General features: G+C 37.1%; 1 protein-coding gene across 1 annotated transcript in view; it reads right to left on the bottom strand.

Moving 5' to 3' along the window:
* WDR25 (WD repeat domain 25) overlaps positions 1 to 20,841 on the bottom strand; it is a 61,794-nt gene that overhangs the window by 4,226 nt on the left and 36,727 nt on the right. Inside the window, exon 4 of the mRNA XM_058828085.1 lies at positions 14,063 to 14,193. Coding sequence (XP_058684068.1) covers positions 14,063 to 14,193 — 131 coding nt within the window. The remainder of the gene's footprint in view (positions 1 to 14,062; positions 14,194 to 20,841) is intronic.

Here is a 20,841-nt window from a genome sequence, read left to right as displayed (position 1 = left end):
TGACATACTAGTGTTTTAAATAGCTGGTCAATGTATATAAAGAATCAATATACATGAAAATTAAATTATATTTTAAAAAGCATCAGTTTTTACAATTTATATATTATATTTATATATACATAAGTCTGTAGTAAATAACCAAAGAATTAGAGTAAGATCCAGAAAAAGCTTCAGACAGCACAATGTCAAGCTGGGTCTACACAAACTCCCCTCAATATTACAATCTCTTCTAGATTCCCTAGAAGAGGCAAAAGAATCCTTGGCAGCAAGCTGCCCCACCCAGTGAGCTGGGCCTTAAAACAAAGCACTCAGGAAGTTTGGGGTTCCAAAGTGGCAACACTAAACACATCACTGCAACCAGCTGGGGACAAGCCAGGCCAACCAGAGCAGCAACAAATGTTCCTTAGAACTCCCAAGATGAAAACCAGCAGACCTCAGGTGTCTGCATAGCAACACACACAGGCTGGGAACAACCAGGAGGAGCTGGAGCTGTGTGCCCAGCCAGAAAGCAAAAGGGACCTGAGAATCCTCATGGACAACAAGCTCAACACGAGTGAACAGCGTGCAGCTGCAGCAAGGAAATCCAGCTGGCTACTGGGGGATATTAACAAGGACATCACTAGCAGAGACTGTCATTGTCCCAGTCTCATCAGCTCTTTTCAAGTCACACCTGGAACGTTGTGTTCAGTTTTGCCCATGCTATACAAAAGACACGGGGACAGGCTGAAGAGGGACCAGAGAAGGGAAGCAAAGATGCTCCAAACACTGGGAAGCTGCTACACAAGGAAAGGCAGAGAGAACTGGGCTTGCTCAGCCTTCAGAAAAAAAGGTTTAGGGGAGACCAAGTTCCAGTATTTAAAGGGTGGCTACAGAGATGATGGAAACTCCCTTCTTACAAAGAGTTATGTGGAAAAGAGGAGAGGTAATGGGTACAAGTTACACCTAGGGAGATTCTGATCATACACAAAAAGTGGGTTAGATCCATGCAGAAATGGCTATCAGCCACAGGATTCTGAATATTTTAACAGCCTGTAAGCTGGATCTTAAAAAGTAAGAGATGTTTTTAATTATTCTAAGGAACACATGAACAATTTGAATTTCCTTTCTTTCCGCCTTTCTTCATGAAATTCTGTATCTGTGCTGTCTAATTTGAATTTTGCAAATCAATACTTTTGCTTTCTTTTTTCTCTGATTTGCCTCCAGTGAAGAGAAACTTCAAGGCAAGTGGCCAGATCAAAGCAAACCATCTCTCTGAATATGGTGATCCTTGAAACTAGGACATGGGAAGACTCCTAGTTATTAATATCTGAATCTCTCTCTCCATGATAGCTAAAAACATACCTGCCTGCACTTCCAACGGGTATTCAGAGGTTAGTCCTTCTTCTAATGTCACTAGAAAACCAACAGAGTGGAGAAAGTGCTTAAAGCATTATCCTGAAATGACTCCCAACTTTGTGAGGCATTTCAGTGCCTACCTGATAACCCTTACATACCTAATGACTACTGACTTCAGGGCCCAGACCATTTGCAGATTTATTTTTTTTTATTTTAACAACCACCACACAAACAATTTTCAGGTGTCACGGTGAAATATCTAAAATCATACCCGTTTTACACTTTCACCAGTAAAAGAAAAATAATTCCAAGTACCAAACACAGCATGAGAACTTCTTGATTTCTTGCCTCAAACACCTAAGATTGTTGGGAAAATGTTCATAAAGCTGATCCTGCTTTAGGGTGGCGATTTACTTGTGGATGTCCTGAGGTCCCTTCCAGCTCTGCCTCCTGTGATCTCAGCATGTAGAAGAATGACAGTGGCAGCTGCTCCAGTTGCTTTTCACAGGTTTTGTGAAATACACAGTTTAGACACATCATGTTTGCTTTTGGTGAAGAACCTTAGCCATGCAAGCACTCTATACATCCTATAATAACAGCAACAAGATGTAAACCTGCACACTCAAAAACTTGCACATTTCTCAGCAATCTGCCTGCTCTTTTAAGGTAGTGAATATACAAATGTGTTACTTGCTCTCATCAGATTTTACAGCCTCAGAATCTGCATAATATACAAAGCAATTAAACTTTGTAAAGCCAAAAGGGATATATCCATATTTATAGCCTACACTTTCTCTATGGAGAAATCACCATACATATTTCTTCACAGAGTTATAAAAGGAAGTCTATAGTTCATTAGTAAAGTAGAAAATGAAGCTACTTTGTAGGAGCAAAAATGAAAAATAAAACCCCAAACTGAAAAAAAACCCCACAAAATATAATAGCTGTAATGACCTGCAATGAGAAATGGAAAATCATACAGAAACCTGACAGCTGTAGGAACTGCAGGAGAAGAATGAAGTTAAATTGAGGGGAGTGGGCACAAAAGGCAGAACCACCCTGACCCGCAGCTACTTAGCAGCAGGCACCTTCTCAGAAGTGACAAGTCCCAGCCAGAGAGTCAGCAGGAGCAAGAGCATGGAGCAGCACAAGTGTAAAAACAGGGACAAGGAGCCAGAAACAAAGGCCAGTTAGTGCTGGGAAATGAAGAACAACAAAACAGAGCAATAAATGACAAAAAACTTACAAATGGATATGCATGGTAGGGATTTTTAATCTTTTCTTATTTTAAAGATGAAAATCACAGAGATACTGTTTACATTTTCATCATCTAAAAAAGCCCCAAACTTGTGAAATGTGGGTACATATCCATCCATACATTGTGTCCAGCACTGTAAAGGGTTTAGGTTTTGGATTTGCTTTTAACAGTTTTTGGAGCAATAGACATCTCTTGGTAAGGAAAAAGAAGATACTGTGAAGTTGGTAATATGCAAATAGTTTTAATATTTGCTGAAAACTTGTTGGGCCCTTACAAAAACTGCAACTATCAACTTGCTTACATTTTCACCAGTAATCATTAAATATTTGTTTGCTGTTATGTAACAGAATATTTAACCAAATTACCTGTGTACCTTAGCTTTGCAACAGAGAACTGTCTATCAAAATCAGCACAAAAGACCTTCCTTTTCTATATGTTTGATACATACCTAAGAAAACCATGCTGCTTTATCTTCAAACCATACCGAAGGAACTGACTTAAAGAACAGTAAATTAACACTTTGAATAACAGCTGGGAACTTGATATACAGAGTATTTCAATTGCCCCATAAAGACAGCTTTCAAAAATAATTAATTGCAACATCCCTGCTCAGGAAAGTACTCATAATTAAGCCTTAGGCAATTAATTCATGACATGCCTGAAGAACTTTTCTGGGAAAAGCACCAGTTCACTTTGCCTACCTTGCTGGCTTTAGTTTGTTAATAATAGGTTCTGCTCTTTTTCTACTTGCAGATTTATCACCCATCAGCACTGGAAAACAACAGTTCACTCCCTCAATCTAAGAATTTTATGGATATAAAAGAATTCCTTTCAAAGGAAGGCCTAATCGTTTCTGGTGTCAACACAATCCAACATAATAACAAAGCTTCTTCAATAAGGGGGGAGTTCGTGGCTGCAGGAATTCAAAAAGAAAGGTAATTTAAGCAAATTAAATCAGTTTCAAACAGATTCTTATGGTTCTGGTGATTTGAAAAGCAAGCTGTGATGCTGAATTCAAAGTGTATATTTCTGATGGGTGTTCTGTAATACTTCTCTGCATTAAGCACATACCATGCACATAATGGTATTCTGTTTGTCAAGAAATCCCAAAGCCTCCAGACGAGCAATGCAGAAGCTGCTATTTGCCCCAAGCCTGTGCTGGTCACTTGTATGCTGTCTGCAATGCAGCTTACAAAAAACACCTCAAATTTTATGTTTGCGATGAGAAAGAAATGTGCTTCTATAGTCATTGTCCTGGGCCATCAGAAGAAGAGCTCTCAAAAGAAATCTAAGAAGACTACAGGCAATATGGCTGGTCATCAAAAAAAACCCTTAATCAGTCAGATCCATGGCTTCCAACTTGTAAAATTTGGCATAATTTTTCTTTCATTTCTTGTCCTACCTTTTAAGATTGTGTGATTTGGCACAGACCTGCCTCTTCCTACTGACATGATGAGTAATTAGTTCAATGGGTGACTGATTAAATTTCCTCTGTGAAACAGTACTACAACATTAACAATAACAAAAAGTACATTTTAACTTAAAGAAAAACTTATTTTTTCACAAAATAGAAGAGGCTTTTATCTATTGTAGTGCAAATCATTTGTGTCAATCTACTGTATTTCTCTCTATGCAGTTAAAAATCCCTTTTTTCTTTACTATTTAATTTTTGTCATGGGATGACCTTACCTTTAAGATAGCTTTGGGAGCTAAGGAAGTTGAAGCTGCTAGTGACTGATGGGAGTCTTTTCTCCTGACCAATTATCGGTCATTTCTGAGAACTGACAGCAGTTTGGACCATTAAAAAGTCAAAAAAAGAGATCAACTTGTGAACACCACCTTAAGATGTAAAGCCAGAGTTCTTTTGCTCTCTTTGGTTTCTGACTTCTGAAAAGGTAACAAGGCTCTGTCTCGGCCTCCCCCCCTCCGCTCCAGGCTGGACAAGGCTGCAGGGGGTGGGGGGAAGAAAAACGGAGCTGGCCTGGCTTGGTTTGTAGTTTTTGCTGCTGGACTGAAACTTGACACCATGAACATCTGCAGCTTTCCAAGACTTTAATTCTTTTATTACCTAGATAAAACATACAGATTACTCCTTTTTCACAGAGAGACAGAGAGAGAGAGACAATCAACATGAAAAAGACATCATAAAACCATCAAAGACAGTGAAGAAAAGAGTTAAGTTTTAGATGGGGAAGAGAGAATAAAGAGATGCTTTAATAAGCTGAAACATTTTTCTGTTAAAGCTGTGGAGATGGACAATAGTGTTCTGAAAAAAACTCCTTTAATTCATGACAGAGTATATAGGGAGGAATGGAGTGTTCAAAGTGTGGATTTTGAACAAAAGGTGGAGTAATTGTGATACAGTGAGGTGCTGGAACAGAGTGAGGCAAAGATTGAGGCCGCTTGAGGCAATGAGAAAACTGTTTTTCCAGAGAAGCTCACAGAGACAGATAAAGAGAACTTTTGCCTTTGAATAACTCATCCTTAAAACGGCATCCCTAGACTCATGGCCCATACACACCTCAGAGTGATGTGAAATGGGAGGAGTGAACTGATGACAGATTTTCAGGCAGCTGGTATCAGAGAAATAGAAAACTATAACAGAAATAGTTTTCTTGTGAGAAACTCCATAGATTAGCAGAAGACTTCTGTTTCTCTACAAAGACTGATGAAAAGACTCTAGCAGGAATTGTGACTGTTTTAAACACCAAAGTTCCAAAGTTTTTGCCTCTATGTTGTCACGTGTACAAGGGAATGGTGGGTAGTAGGGGATAAAAGGGTTTTCTGGAGGTTTATTCTGCTGTTCTTATTCTTGTAGTTTTGTTAATAAATTTCTTTATTCCTTTTTAAGTTTTAAGCCTGTTTTGCTCTTGTTCTAATCCATATCTCACAGCGAGAAATAAGTAAGTTTTCTAGTAATTTTTTAGTTACTGCTTTAAAACCACGACAATTTTATTTCCCTAATTAAAAGGAAAGAAAGACTTTTTAAGATGAAGAAGTGGTTAACCTTAATCTGGTATTGACCTCTAAGACTTCAGATATGAACAATGTACTCTGGGTTTTTTTTAAAGTCAATTTTAGATCACTTGAAAAGGCACAAGAATCTTGTGATGGAAATTGTCAACCATTTATAAGAAAAAAAAAAAAATTTAATTATCTCCCCATCTCAAACAGAAAAAGAAGTGAAATCCACATATAGGAAAGATACAGAAAGATACAGAATGTATTTTCTGTGAGGAACTCACAGAAAGTTTTTATTACAAAACCAAGGAATTTTTGTTACAGAAATGAGATGACTGACTGGAATCTGAAAGAATTTGAAATAAAATCTGAGCAGCATGGAGAAAGTGAGTGGTTTCCTCCATGGTAAGACTTCAGACTGCAAATGAGCAGGAGGCAGCTTCAAAATGAACAGAACAAGATGCTTCTTCAAACACTACATATTTAAACTGAATTCCTTGCTCAAGGAAGTTGCAGATGTAAAAGGATCAAGAACAACCAACTCCACAACATGAAAACTCAAAGTGATCCAAGAAAGACAGAGGCAGGAAGCCCCCAAACTCTAAGTTAGAGAGGCTTAGGTAACCACTGCTGTGCTTTTCTATTCTTGTTCTTCAAACGTGTATTGGTCACTGCTGGGGCTGTAAAATGTGTCTAGAAATGGGCTGAAACTGGAACAGCCATTCCCTGACAGCTTCTCACTTGAGCACTCCCACTCCAAAAGGAGGAATGTTTTGCTCCTGGCTCATTTCAGTCCCTCTGGGAGCAGAGGGGTGATTGTCCACAGACAGGTGTAGCATTTTCATCTGCAAGGCCACCATATGAGGCTTCCAAATAAACACAGCAGACTGCTCAGCCTCATGCCACAGACACATAACACATGCCTTCACACTTAGAAAGGACCCCTGAATGTTAACATTTAAAATCAAATGCCATTATGCAAGTGCAAATATACCCCCACCATATTTCTTTGAACTTTTGTCCATGGATTCAGGAAGGATTTCTCTGAGAAGAATAACTTGAGTTTTCTAAAGCGCTGCATAAATCATTTTATTTTAACTACCTTGTTCTTCCTAATACCACCAGTACATGACAATGTATTGGCTGTTTCTATAGAAACCAGAAGTGCAAGCAGCTCCACCAGTTTCTACAGCCTTTCTTCATATTTATATGCTATCCAGAGACAAATTCATTAGGGTCTCCTAAATACATGCTACTTAAAATGACTGCATCTCATCTGAAAGAAACTGCAATAGAATGTTTCCAAGGAAACAAATGCGGTGCATTTGCACCTATTAATTTTTTTAACTGTGCTTTAACAGCTTGGGCTTATTTCTTTATAAACTCGAGTATGGAGAAATAGCTCACCAACATAAAAACCATATCTTTAATTTTGTTCTTTTTAAGCATAAAGTAATAGATGACAGTTGTAATTTTGTAGCTAAGTAATGTTCAGGGTAATAAACAAAGATGGGGTGAGGGAAAAAACCTTGTTGTTACTCTGCCTTGAACTCTGTTGTTAATAAAAAATTTACAGTTCATTTCAAGACTTATCTTAAAAGATTGAAGTAGGAGCTTCCACCATTTTTTTCTAGTTAATTTGTTCTATATTACATCTCATTGTTATATAGATGTTATATCTATATAACATCTCAGTTTTAAAAATGGGAAATTCTGTGTAAATCTTCAAATCTACGTTTTCTTTAAATTTGCCTTAACTTTATACTAAACTTCTTTCAAACTTTCCATGACAAAATTTTGTTATTAATCCCAAATGGCTGAACCTATTTTTTTTGTACTCTTTCAATTTCTAGTAAGTTGTTGCTATTTTTCCTTCATGACATTCTATTATGAATGTTATGAATCTTTTTTTAATTGATTGTGCTAGCATAAGACTCTCTGTAACATTCTCCAAAAATAAAATAAAATTTTTGTTTCCATTTAGTGTCATGCCTGAAGCATTTCATTAAATTCTTCCCAGCCAGTTTCCTTTCTTGAGACATCCCTTTTAGCCAGTTTTCTCATTATACAGTACCTAGGTTAATTCCTTCCTTCCCCAGCTTCTCTTATTGCTCTATCAAAGCCCAACATCATAAAGTGACATCAAGTAAACACACTCAACCTTCCCTTAAATAATATCATTTTTAAAATGTCTTTTATTTCTATATCTGTAACTGATCTTTTCTTCAAAGTCTGTTCTGTGGCTGTCCAGTCATATTTTACAGGGTCTCCTCTACCTGATGGCCTTCTTCTCTTTCCTTCCTTGTTTAACATAATCAGTGGATTTGCATTTATGGAGGTCTAAGAGCTTCAAATAATGCTTTAGGTTCAGAGCCACAGCCCTGTCCCCTTGCACTTACTCCCTCTCCAGATTACTGTGTGGTGCTTCATCAGGACTTGCTGTTCTGACAGTGACAACAAATAGCTCTTGCCAAAGCTCCAACAAACCTCGCTAGCTTGTGACACTGGACACGTGAACATCAACAGACAAGAGATCAAAAAGAGATTATATCCAACAGCTGACTAAATTATTCCTCTATTTTTAATAGAGTCAAAAAAATGTTGTTAGTGGTCTCCACTTTTGAAGTCCCTTGCATTTCTGTATGGACACAATAAGGAACCAGCTCCTGAATGCTTACAGAACATTAAGTTTCATCAAAGCAGAACATAAATAAAAGGTAAAATATGAAAATCTAGAAAACAATTAAATTAACACATTTAGAAATTTTAAATTAGTACATTCAGCTGTAAGCTTTGACTGCTGTAGGTCCCTTCACAAGAGCTAACAGCATCCCTGCTCTACACTAACCTGTTGACACATGTAAATACATTATTTCAATGCAGTTTGACCATTCAACATATAATGAACTTCAGCTTCTTTAAAAGTATTACCAGTTTTAGACTGCTATAGTTGTAGTCTTTCTCTGATAGTACATCTGTGTAAGCTTAGAAACCCAAATTAAAAAGCAAAAAAACCATCTGCTGTAGAAGCTAGGGCCCGGTGGCTCAGAAGATATCGGGATGTAACGGAAAGATAGTCACCCCCCCCCTCTTTAGTATGGTAATGACCCCTGTAATTAGCCAATAGCACCTAGCTGTGATGAAAGCAGATGGGAGTAACACTGTAAACCTAGGTTATAAAATGTCAAATTCTCCAGCAATAAATGCCATTTTGCCATCCATCACATTGGTGCCTGTGTGCAGTATGGACCGAGTGGCCTGAGCGTGGCTGCCGTGCTGCTCTTGAACCAGGGTGTCTGCCTTGCTAGGCAACAATCTGCAGTCATATTTACTTTAACAAACAAAATAAGGTCCTTATTTCTGGGTTAAAGGATACAAGTCTCAACCTTTTGTTCTCTGGTATTTCAAGGAATACTAAAATTTCAGGTAGAATAAGTTGGAATATATATTGTATCCTGTCTGAAAAGCAAATGTAGACCAGCCAAAATGAAGGGTGACTGTGCTGGCTGGTGCTGAACATTTTAAGAAATTCTTCCATAGCTCAGAGAAAGGAAATACTTCTAAAATACATAACTACTTTAAGGTCTCAGGGTTATTGCACATTTCTTTTTTACACGGTTTTGCAGGATTTATCTAGGTTCAGCTCCAAGGTCCACAGATCCCATGGGGGCTGTTCAATATAATATTCCCTCCATGGTCGACACTGCAGATTGTTGTTTGTTTTTTTTATAACACAGCAGCTCACTTCGAGGTTTTCTGGTATTTTCATAAAATCTCTATAAACATTCTCCAAATTTTTCATAAATTTAATCAATCTCTTATACAGTAATATAAAATCTCCAGAATAATCTCTTTACCAGAGAGACAAAGTGGGTTTAACACAAACAGAAAGAAGTACCACTATAATAAATCTCCACAGGCTATTCAGCTGCCTCTTTTATTTTTTTTCCAGGCTTTGATTACTTGTGTCTGTAATTTTGAGATGCCTGTATACTTTACATTTCACTGAGCAGTTAACAAGCTGTCCCATCCATTCATATCTCTGAAGTATACTGCTTAGCTTCATCTTGAAGATTTAAACTCCCTTATTGTTCTTTCACTCTTTGTCTTGCTTAATACCCAGGGCTACATTTGAAACTATTTCTCGTATTTGCTCAACAGAACAGGGATAGCAATAAATATCTTTGAACACTCCACTTTTTTGGATTTCTTGGGGGGGGGGGGGGGGTTCTTGTGGTTTTTTCTTGTGGGGTTTTTTTTGTAGTTATTGTTTTTGGGTGGGTTTTTTTTTGTTTTTATCTGCCTCTCTGATTAATAGCCTACTGCACATTTCTGTCGTGGTTTAAACCCAGCTAGCAACTACATACCACGCAGACACTCGCTCACTTCCCTTATACCATGAGTGAACTGTCAAACTGAATTGAAAAGATTCATTCATACATGTCAGCAAGGTTTGCATTGTGTAAAGCAGGAATGCTGTTAGCTCCCCTAAAATTTTTCAGTATTTTAGTAGCTGAGAGGCTGCCTCAAACCAACTTCATACATTTACTCTGGCACTTGCATATCTAATTTTTTGTACCACATTCAAATCACGCAGAAATATTAGTAATTAATGCTCATAAATTCAGGGCCCTGGTCAGAATTAATAATTTTTTTAAATACCACTATGAGCTATTCTGTCATTTTCCATCAGCAGAAAGCATCAATGTGGCACACTGCCATAAAGCAGCTCATGTAAACCATTGCATGTATATGTAATTGGACAACATTTTTGTAATTTCTCATTCTCTCTCTCTGTTATGCTTAATGTTTTGCTCTGAATTTCCATGAAAAATCCCCTTATTTCCTGATAAAATTATAATTTTGCCTCACAGTTTAAGTTGTGCAAGAGGATAGCTTATTAAAGCACAGGAGTACATCCTAAAGAATGACCCCTGAAATTGAATTACCAGCAAATTCTGAAATTGAGTTTTCAATGTGCAATGAATAACAAGATTCAGATGCCTGATTTGGGGTGTTCTCTCTATTGACAAAATATGCTGCAAAGCCTGAAAAGGCTATGAAGAGTATGATGATGAGAACAAAAAGTATCAGTAGTTCACCCACATATCATTCCAAGCTGAATGACAGGTTAACACACCTGAAAGTACAGGCAAAACAGGAAAATCTTGTAATGAATTAGGATGAAAGAACTTGCAAGATAGAAAGGCTTGTGTCAAAATTGAAACAAAAGTGGCATGAGGCCTCAGACATCTATTTCAGTTAAGAGAAAATGGTACTTATAAGAACAGGATAAATTTCAAAATATTGGCTAGGACAGTTTCAACTATGGCTATAACCGTGTAAGATGGCAAAGATGTGTGAATAAATGTAACAATATAAACTGAAAGCAGGAATACCTGAAGAATCCACTGAAATCACCCAAACTAGGAAGTGGCAGACATGACATACTGATGACACTGGTAATTCATGCCTAACCAACACTTCCTTCAATGCCTGAGAGTTTGAAATGTAACTACAACATTTTGCATTAATGATGCACAGGTGAGACTAACCTCCGCCCCAGGAGCCTTTGTCTGTTCCTTGTTGCTGCCTCATGTAAACTGTGCTACACCTCTCTGTTTGCCTTGTCCCTGTTGCAGCTACACTGTTCATTGCTGAAGGACATGTTTCTTCTCTCCCAGCAGTTTTCAGGAACAGTTTCACTGAGAAGACTTTCCAAGACAGCCAAACAGCAAACTCCAGTCCACCTATTTCTGTAGGAGGCACCTTCTGCAGAACGTCAGGCTGAGGAGGTTGGCAACATTTGGTGGTGCTTTGCAGCATCTGTCCAGGTTAAGTGTCACGTGCTGTTCCATGCCTGCTCATCTTCACAAGGAACTGCTTTCTGAACCTACATTTATGCAGGTCTGAACTACAATCAGGTTTGCCAGAAAAATTAATTGACAGTTTAACTGTGGTTAAACTGAGGCAGCATCAGAATTTAAAACCTAAAAGGAAGGAGCTGCTTTAAGAGACAAACACATTTGTTGTTGTTATTGCTTGGAATAAAATACTGTTTGATACCTTGTCTGGTGTCAAGGGAAAGCACTATTGAAACTGACAATTCACAGGGAGTAAAAAAAGGTCTAAGAACAGCATTTTTCAAGCTGTTTGTCTTGGTGACACTATAATACTTCAAAAATAAAAACAAAAACACTGCAGATTGGCAGAGATAATGACAATAGGAGAGTAGCAGACTCAGGAGACCACACAGAACTAATTTATCTAGCATAAGCACTATCATCTGTCCTCTAGCCCCTTAGCTCTACTTGAGTCACTGACAATTTCGCATAGTCTTCAGATCCTGTCATCAAAATCACTGGTATCAGAATTGCTGAAAAAAAAAAATCATTCAAGCACTTGGATTGTAAACATCCATTGCAAATGAATCTTCTATTTCCTTGAAACTGAAGTGCCTTCTCCATTATCAATATTTGAGATCGTGTCCTACCACCTGTGAAAAATTCCTAACATATTCCTCCACACCCATACACAACATGAGCACCTTCCAGACAGAAACATTTTTGCAATGTGTGACTTCAGCTGTTTGTTATTGTAGAACGGAATCAGTTATCATTTTCCATCTGGAAAGACTGGGCACTCTAGACACACACAAGCTGGAGGCACTGCCAGCTTTGGTATGACCATGCTCATCAATCACAATTGATTTCAAATTTCTAGAAAAACTACCTTCACAGATTCTCAGAGCTAGTGACTCGAAGACATGCACAGGCACAAAATCACCACAAAGAAATGATGTGGGGTGAAAGAATGTCTCTGGCTTTGTACGCAGCCAGAGTATCACTTGACTTTGTGCATAACTACAGCATCATTTCTAGAAAAGATTATTGGACCAAGTCAGAAAATCTCTGAAAGAATGTTTTGTTGCCTACATCTGCCATCTTCTCCTGGACTACAATCAAAGACTTCAAATTTGACATAACAATAACAATCTTTAAGCCTTAAAATGAGGACACTCATTTAGTTCCTGAAGCACCTTTTAAAGGCAGTTCAGCATACCATGATAAACAATGGGTTCTCTATGTTAAAAAGGACACTGAAGTATTCAGACTGCACCTCCTCTCTACAAATAAGTTCTACTGTTATGAGAATTTCAAGAAAGAAAAACTGTATTGTCCAAGTCATTTCCATGCTATGAAACCACTGATCCTGCTCTTCAGGAGAAAAGATTTCTATTAGTCTTCTTCAGCTTCCTGCCAGGGGGAACAGTTAAAACAGAAAATCTAATTTCCATTTTTAAAAGTTACAGAGGTAGTTTTTATTAAATGCACTTATATTCTGCAATTCAAAACTAGAACCATCTTCCTTCACAGACCTGTGCTTTGAGAATCTCTTCACATCCCTATGAAGGAAAACTAACCATCACACAAGTATGATGAATGCAATAAATCCCATCCACTCTTACAGAGGTTTTCATACTAACACTGTAACTCACTGTAACAGAAATTTTATTTTTGGAGTAGCCTCAGATGTGGCAGTCTCAATACGTATTTACTAATGTTTTTCTTTAAAGAACTTATTCATGTGGTAGAGATCCAACATAATTAAATTCTTTCCTCAAACATCAGAGACAAATGCAAGTGCAGCACAAGAACTTGATTGTTAATTGTACAAGAATACTCTGTTTCCTCAACAGAGCAACTCCCACAATGATTTCAGAGTTCTGCTGTTAGAGCCCTCATACCTGAAATGCATCTCCCTACATCTCTCAGCTGTTATTCCGAGTACATCACAGACAGAGACAAGGTGTAGCTACACTCTCTTATCTTCTTCAGGTCCCTTCTGCCATCCTCAAGAGCAAACAGATGGCAAACTATGATGAGTAGGATCTACCCACAGAGAAATTCAAAGGAAAACAAAGAACTACTCACTTTACAATCCCTGCTTCTCTTTGAGCTGCTCTATGCATGAGAACGTTGCTTACCTTACACTTCCACTGGCAGAGTACAGTTCTGGTCTTACCTGAGCTCTGAATGGCAGCTGGGGGAACTTTGTTCTTTGTGCTTCATGATAGAGTAAAACCAGAGGCATTTCACACCTCTGTGGCCCTTCATGAATGTTAAAATTGCTCCAGGCTTCTATACAAAAGGTACAGGCACACACCCATCCTGACCTACATGTAAGAGCTTGAAGAGCAAATTTGCTGTACTGCTTCCTTGCTTTTCACAACCCTTAAGTGAGCTATTGGCTCTGTTTAATTCAACTAGATGTTACTTATATCTACAGAAAGAAAAAAATAATGTTTTTCTGTACAATGCTCCTCCTAGCACTCAGAACATATTACAGAGGTTCATATCAACAAAGAGGAACACAGTGACAAATGCAAAAGACTTCAGAATAACATTTCAATGGAAGACCAGTAAGTATATCTTGCATCTTGGTAACACACAGCACACACAACCTAGGAAACACTCTGAAAGAGAAAGAGTAAAAAGATTCCTTTACCTTAGAAGTCCTTAAATCCCATGCTTTAACTTCTGGACTGAACCCTCCACAAATGAAAACATTTGACTCTGTCGGGTGGAACTTCAGTGCACTGATCCTAAATTCTGTTTTGCTGCTAAATATCTGCTTCCCTAAAATAAAATGGCAAGCAGAGATTAAAATCTGAGCAGAAAATGAAATATGTTATTCATTTCAACTTATTTTCAAAAATATCAAGGTTGCTGAAAGTGAACATGCTTATAATAACACATTTCAAATATCTGGGGCTAGTCTAATTTAATGAAAATGAAAGATAACTCACTAATTTCTATCCACTTGAAATTGCTCCTGCTCATGGGCCTCTGCACTACTGACTGATTCCTACTGGAAGGAGACAAGTGGCTCCCACATTAAGGAGAGGAGCTCCACCAAGGTCACAGTTCAGACAAAATGCAGGAAGAAATCTACAAATCTACAGAATTTATTCCAGTGAAACAAAAATAACTAGAACAAAACATTGTCTGTACAACAGCACCACATCCCAATCTATATTACAACTCTTGAGTTGTTTTCTTAACTTTTTGTGAAGGTAGGAGTGAAACTTCATCTTGAAAGTAGGAAATAATTTGTAAATCACCATATGAAAGCAATAGCTGTTCCCATGGATACATTGTTGCCAACATTTAATTGTGTACACTAATCTCCACAGGATCCTGTGGTTAGTATTAATTGGGTTGCCTGCACTTTTGAACACAACAGAACTCAGCTAGGTTAATTTATAGGACTTTTCCACAGTTCGCTGCTTCCTTTCATCCTAACAAATTCACATCACTGTACATTCACTGAAATAAAATTTTTGGAACAGCAGTATAGACCAAGATAAATATATCTGCTCACTTTCACAATAACAACTGTGATTTATATTCTACATATCCTATATAAAGATCTACATTAAATAAAGTTACTGCTGTAAGCAACAGTGAAGGAGGTATCGCAGAAGTAACAAAAAAAAATCCTTTAAAATACTATGATAAAAGCTTCTTAAAATACTCTTTAATTTGCATTTTATGCAAATGAGGGTTATCTTAAAACAGGCTTTTTTAAACAATTGAAAATACTTTCAGCTAAAAACATTACTGACAGATGTAAACTCTTGCAGTTAGGTGTACAATACTGAAAATCGCACACTTTTTTATGCTTATTTCATTCTCTGGGGCCTATTTGATTTCATCATCAGTTCAATTTTCCTCATCTGCTGAACTCAACTTACACAATCAATAGGTTAAGACTTGTAAAATTACCTATTAATTCAGTTTAAAGAAGAGAAAGAATTTATTTCATCACACATGCTCATCAAGGGAAAAGACAGGGAAGAGGATTACAGCGAGCCTAAAGGAAGGGTGAGTGGTGTTCTGTGTGAACTCTGGTATTTGTAGGGGATTTTTGTCCTTTTTTCAAATGACTTGCCACCGATTGCTGGGTCTAAAGATCTAAAGGGCCTCTCTGTCACCACTAAGTGAAACACTTAGTTTTGTCTATGTGTTCCTTCCCCAGAAGGACAAAAAAGTCATAAGGGCAGCAGAGATTTTCTCCACAAGTCATATCTGTGACCATCTCTTGCCATGGGAGCTTTCAAAACCCCAACAGCTACAGGGGAAAAAAAAAAGACTCCACAGGGAAGGAAGAAAGTATTAAAATCATCATTTATAGGAACAACAAGATATTGCACTCATCTACCAGACGTCATCTGGGGGGGCTTTACAAAAGCCACATACAAGGGCATCTTAATCTCACCCACAGCACTTGAGAAAATACTGAATTACCCCAAGGAGGCTCAATACTCAGTTTAATAGCACTTTGCTCCCAAAGGAATTTGTTTCTTCCTAATTCCCAGTTTAATAAAAACTCTGGGAGTATAATCAACAAGTTTTCAATGGGACTGCAGCCAGAAATTAGCAAAAAAGTAGCCCACCTGCACTAATCCTGTCACACAGCTCTATAAAGGACACATCAAGTGATCACTGCTCTCCACAAAGTGTGATGTTCACGTGGCATTAGACATATCCATAACTGATTCAGTGGAACTCCTCATTTAAACTTTTGGCAAACACTGGCTTTGCTGTGTTTACCTCCACAAGACTTCTTAAAACTGCTTTTTCTATAATAAATACTTGTGTTCTTTAGCCTAAGACACTAGAAGGTCAGGTAAAACACAGGCAAAAAAGATGTGCATTTAGTTCAAGATGCATTTAATCTACTAACTACAAGATCTGTTACCCTTTCCACAGAAAGACTGATTTAACATAATTTGTTGTCAATTAGTCAATTTTTCAATCTCATTCCCAACTGCTTCCAAGTAATCTAATCATTTGCCTGGTATTCTCTTCTGAAACTAAAATGCTCTGATTCCCTACTTGTCTCCCCCTGTTTGAAAGAAAGTGGGCACTGAATTTTCCCTTTTCTTGTCTTCTAGAGGCTGCAATTTATCCAAAAGCTCTCAGTGACAGTCACTAACATCATTAAACCATAATAATCTCAGTGTTGTGAATTCTACATTACTGTTAGTGTAACAATAAATAAAATTAATGCCAACAACCTGAGCATCTTATTCACCTCTATACTCCTTAAACTCATTCTTTTTCCTATTTTAAGCTGCTACCTTACTATTTGACACAGATATTAACCATTTTTTTACTTAAGTCAGAAACAATCACAATAAAATAATCCTAAAAGCTCAGGCTCTCCAATTAACATTTTGAAAGACAACCTCCCTCTCTCATTGTCTCCCCAAAGTGAAATTCAAACATCTCTTTTTGGAAATTGAGTAAACAGTGTTCTGAAGAGTTTGGTGTTACTACATGTGTACATGAATTCCATTCTACTGCCATGTCACAGAAAATGAGCAAGACTGGAACATAAACAGGCTGAACAGCAGCAGTTAAAAGCTGTTAGAGAAAGGAACCACTCTTATTGTCAGAACTAAAATTTAAAATTCATGATTCACTCAAATTTAGGAAAAATATTCATCTGAGAGATGGAACAGGTCAATGCAAAAGATGACATGGGACATATTAGCTCATGAAATTCAGTAATTTGAGACGATTAACTCTACTCAGCCTTTTTCTGTACAAACGTTGCTTAACTTAGTGTTATACTGCTATGAGGCTGTAATCCTGTTATGATGGAACCTACCCCATAGCTTGGGAAATCCAGGTTCAGTGTTTGTATAGATCCTCCTCCGCCTTTCTGGAAATCTTTTTTTTTTTTTTTTTTTTTCAGTTACACATCTTTTACTCTACAATTACTCGTTTATTAAATTGAAGTACTCACCTTTGGGGGGCCTCATTTTATACATTGCAAAAGATGGCCTTTGAGGAGAAGATCCCCTTATCCATAACAGGTATAACTCAGCAAGCTTGTATATACCTTTATCGTGTATATATTTATCGCATTTTAGTTCCTAAAGGAAGCATGACCAACTCAGACTAGAAAATTAGGTCTTTTGAAAATATCTTTGGCTACTTGAGGGAAAATCCATACCACATACCATTTTCCTTTATAAGGGGTTGTTATTCCAAAGCAGAAATCAACTGTTTCTCTAACTCCTTAATTTTCACAATTTCAGTAACAATATCCACTATATCTTTTGCAGTGTGTTTTATGTTCTTTAAAGGTTTTAAGTCAATTCTCCAAGCATTGAGGGCTTGCCAGTAACATAACAGCAACATACACAATATGGGGAAAAAAAATCTTTAAAAATATCTTGAATATATGTTTCTGCTCCTTTTTGCAGCAGCCTACTATGAAACTGCCCAGCTATGAAATCATATGTTTTAAAGGCTATTTAACATTCTGAATTTTTCACAGAACATCAGCACAGTTACTCAGCACAAGGATGCATCTGTAACTGTGCTTAGTGGTCCTCAGGTTCATAAACCTACCTGCAGAACCCAAAAGCATTTATTTCCTTACTCTAATCTGTAAAGAAAAGTGAAGCCTAAGGCTTACAAGGACACAAGAGCAATCTTGATTAGCAAAATGGATTTCCCTCTGTGTTTAGAAAAAGACATGAGACAATATATACAAAAATATTTCATTAGTCACAGTCCCTCTCATGCACAATAGTGATAAAAAACATTAGATTGATTAGACATCATTTGTTCTTAACAAATCAATGCTGTTACTCCTCCATTCTTGGTGTGCTTACAAATGGCCTTATTATTTTTTCAAGAACCAAAGTTATATTGACTATATGTTTTTCCTAATTTTTGTCCCTACACGTTCACATGTTCACAGCAGGTGAAGACATTTGAAATATTAAATCATTTTCTCTTTTAATCTTTGAAACATCCCCAAAATAAATACTTTTCTCTCTCCTTTTAGCAAGGCTTTAAACCAGTGAGCATGAAAAGTAAAATGCTGTTGCCTCCTAGCTGAAGAGTGACCTAATCATATCACAAAAAAATAAAATAAGCTAACAAAAACAATATCAGTCAACTGGGCTTTTTTCTGAAGTGTCATATAAAAGCTTTCTGCATATTAAAATTTACTCTCTAAATAGTACTGAACAGTAGAGAAAAGAAGGAACAGAGGAATGCCACAGCTGTCCTGGGGTGATGTTTAGGTAAGAGAGCTAAAACTCCTATGTGAACAAATACGAGTCTATTAAAAATAGTAATGTTATATCTATAGGACTGTTAAATTAGAATAGAAAAAAATACATAGAAAAAAAAAATCTGAACCATTCTCTTGGTAGGTACAAAATGTTCCATTAAGAAACTCTCCCTCTCATTATAACTCTCAGGAAATTATATTTGAAAGCAAGCTCAGTCCATGAACTAAAATACAACTGCAGCATTTGGCAACTTAGGAAATGTGCCAAAATTTCTTGGAACATTCCCTCTGTCATAATATTAAAGAAATGAAAAGTATCTACAATATGCAAATAGTAAAAAAACCCAGCCAATGTTCTGCCTATGCTATAATACCAATTCATTTGTGACTAATGAAAAATCTACTGATGAATAAAACATGCATTCCAAAAATAAAACAGTTATAAATAAATTCTAAAAATACAATTACCCTTCCAAAGTTGGCAGAGCATCTCCATTGCATCTGGACATAACAGAAGTTAAATGTCAAATGTCTTTGACCTAGAACTGTTTTAAAAGCATTTTTTTCAGTGCTCTCTGAATACAGCACTATTTAATACTCTGTAAATAATGAAGTGTCTAAACTATCAGTAATAGAAAATAACTGTGTGTTATTAGGGAAAAACAAAACCAAGGAGTCTCAGACTGCTGCATTATTATCATCACATTTGTGAAACTATTCAAAAGGCTTTATTTTTATAAAGAAATAATGTATATAAAATAGGACAAAAAAAATAACCAGTAACAGGCAGTAAATCTGCAGGTTTTGGATCTACCAATATTAATAAATTTCAATAGTGAAGTACTCAACTTGCCTGATGCAAACTGCAACTAACCACAGACCCACTCATGTGAATGACTCATGAATAACCTTGAGTTCTTGAAAAAATTATGCATATTTTGGGTCTGACCCATACTGAATGGGTACAACAGTTTTTAAGAAAACCGTATTTGTGGAGAGTCTTAGCTTCACATCCTGGTGTTAAGGCACTGGATGGCCTTTGAAGATAATTAATGATGATCTACAAAAACTGAATTTAAAAAAGATTTGCACAGCAACAGCTATTATCTCTTATCCAAACCACAATAAGAGAATTCCTTGCATGTCATTAACTTGAATTCTTCTCTTGTCCTGTTCTTCATCACAGTATTGTGCAGGTTGGACCTCCAGGGATCTTGTCCGAATCCCTACTCAAATTAGGTAGAGCTGAAGATTACGTAAGGGTCTGTCTCCTGAAGCTCTGGGTATCTCCAAGTATAGACTCCACAGCTTCTCTGAACAGCCTGGTTTAGTATTTGATGACCCCTGAGTTGAGCTGACAAGTTGTTGCGTTCCTATATCGTTCTTTTGCCTCTTATCCTTTCACCATACATCTCTGAGAAGAGCCTGGTTTCATTTTCTCTACATACGAGGTAAATGCTTCCTAATCTGGCCTGGAATGGCATTGACCTTCTTTGCTGCAAGAGAACACTGCTGATTCATATTCAGCACAAGGACCTCCAGGGATTTTTCTGCAAAGTTTCTTTCTAACCAGTTTAGCATCAGCCTGGTCTGTTGCATAGGATTACTCCAGATTCCAGATGCATGTCCTTGTTGAACTTCCTAAAATTCCTATCAGCTCATTTTTAATGCTTGCAGTATCTCAGATCTTCTTGTATACAAGAACTTTCATTAAATACACATGACAAGGGCAAGAGGTTTGATGGTGTAAAACTAGAATAAGAGTTCATGGATGTGTCTTCTAGCCTTGTATCAGGATTTCTCTGCCAACATCAAGAATTGTGTTTCATGATTAATGAGATTTCAGTGTTTTCTTCTATTCTGATATTGTTCAAATCATAAAGATTTAAAAAAAACACTCCAGAAGATGCAATATATACATCTGGGATACCCAAACTAAAGCCCAATCTTAGAAAGAAAATTTCCAGAAGAATTTATTCTAGTGCTGTTTGTTAAAAAATTGCTGACACAGTCCTTTGAGAAATACCACAACTAGTCTTCATCAGACCCAGAACAATTAGCCAGACTGCAATTTTGATTTAATAGGGCAGAAACTATGTTCCCAACAGAAAACCAAAAGGCAATTACAAAAAAAACCCCAAAACTCAGCAGCTCAATACCTGCATGTGCTAAGCTGTATTTGCAAC

This window comes from Poecile atricapillus, chromosome 1 (assembly GCF_030490865.1).
Source record: "Poecile atricapillus isolate bPoeAtr1 chromosome 1, bPoeAtr1.hap1, whole genome shotgun sequence".
Taxonomy (NCBI): domain Eukaryota; kingdom Metazoa; phylum Chordata; class Aves; order Passeriformes; family Paridae; genus Poecile; species Poecile atricapillus.
Note: the sequence above shows the minus strand (reverse complement) of the source record. Positions and strands in the feature narration are given on the sequence as shown.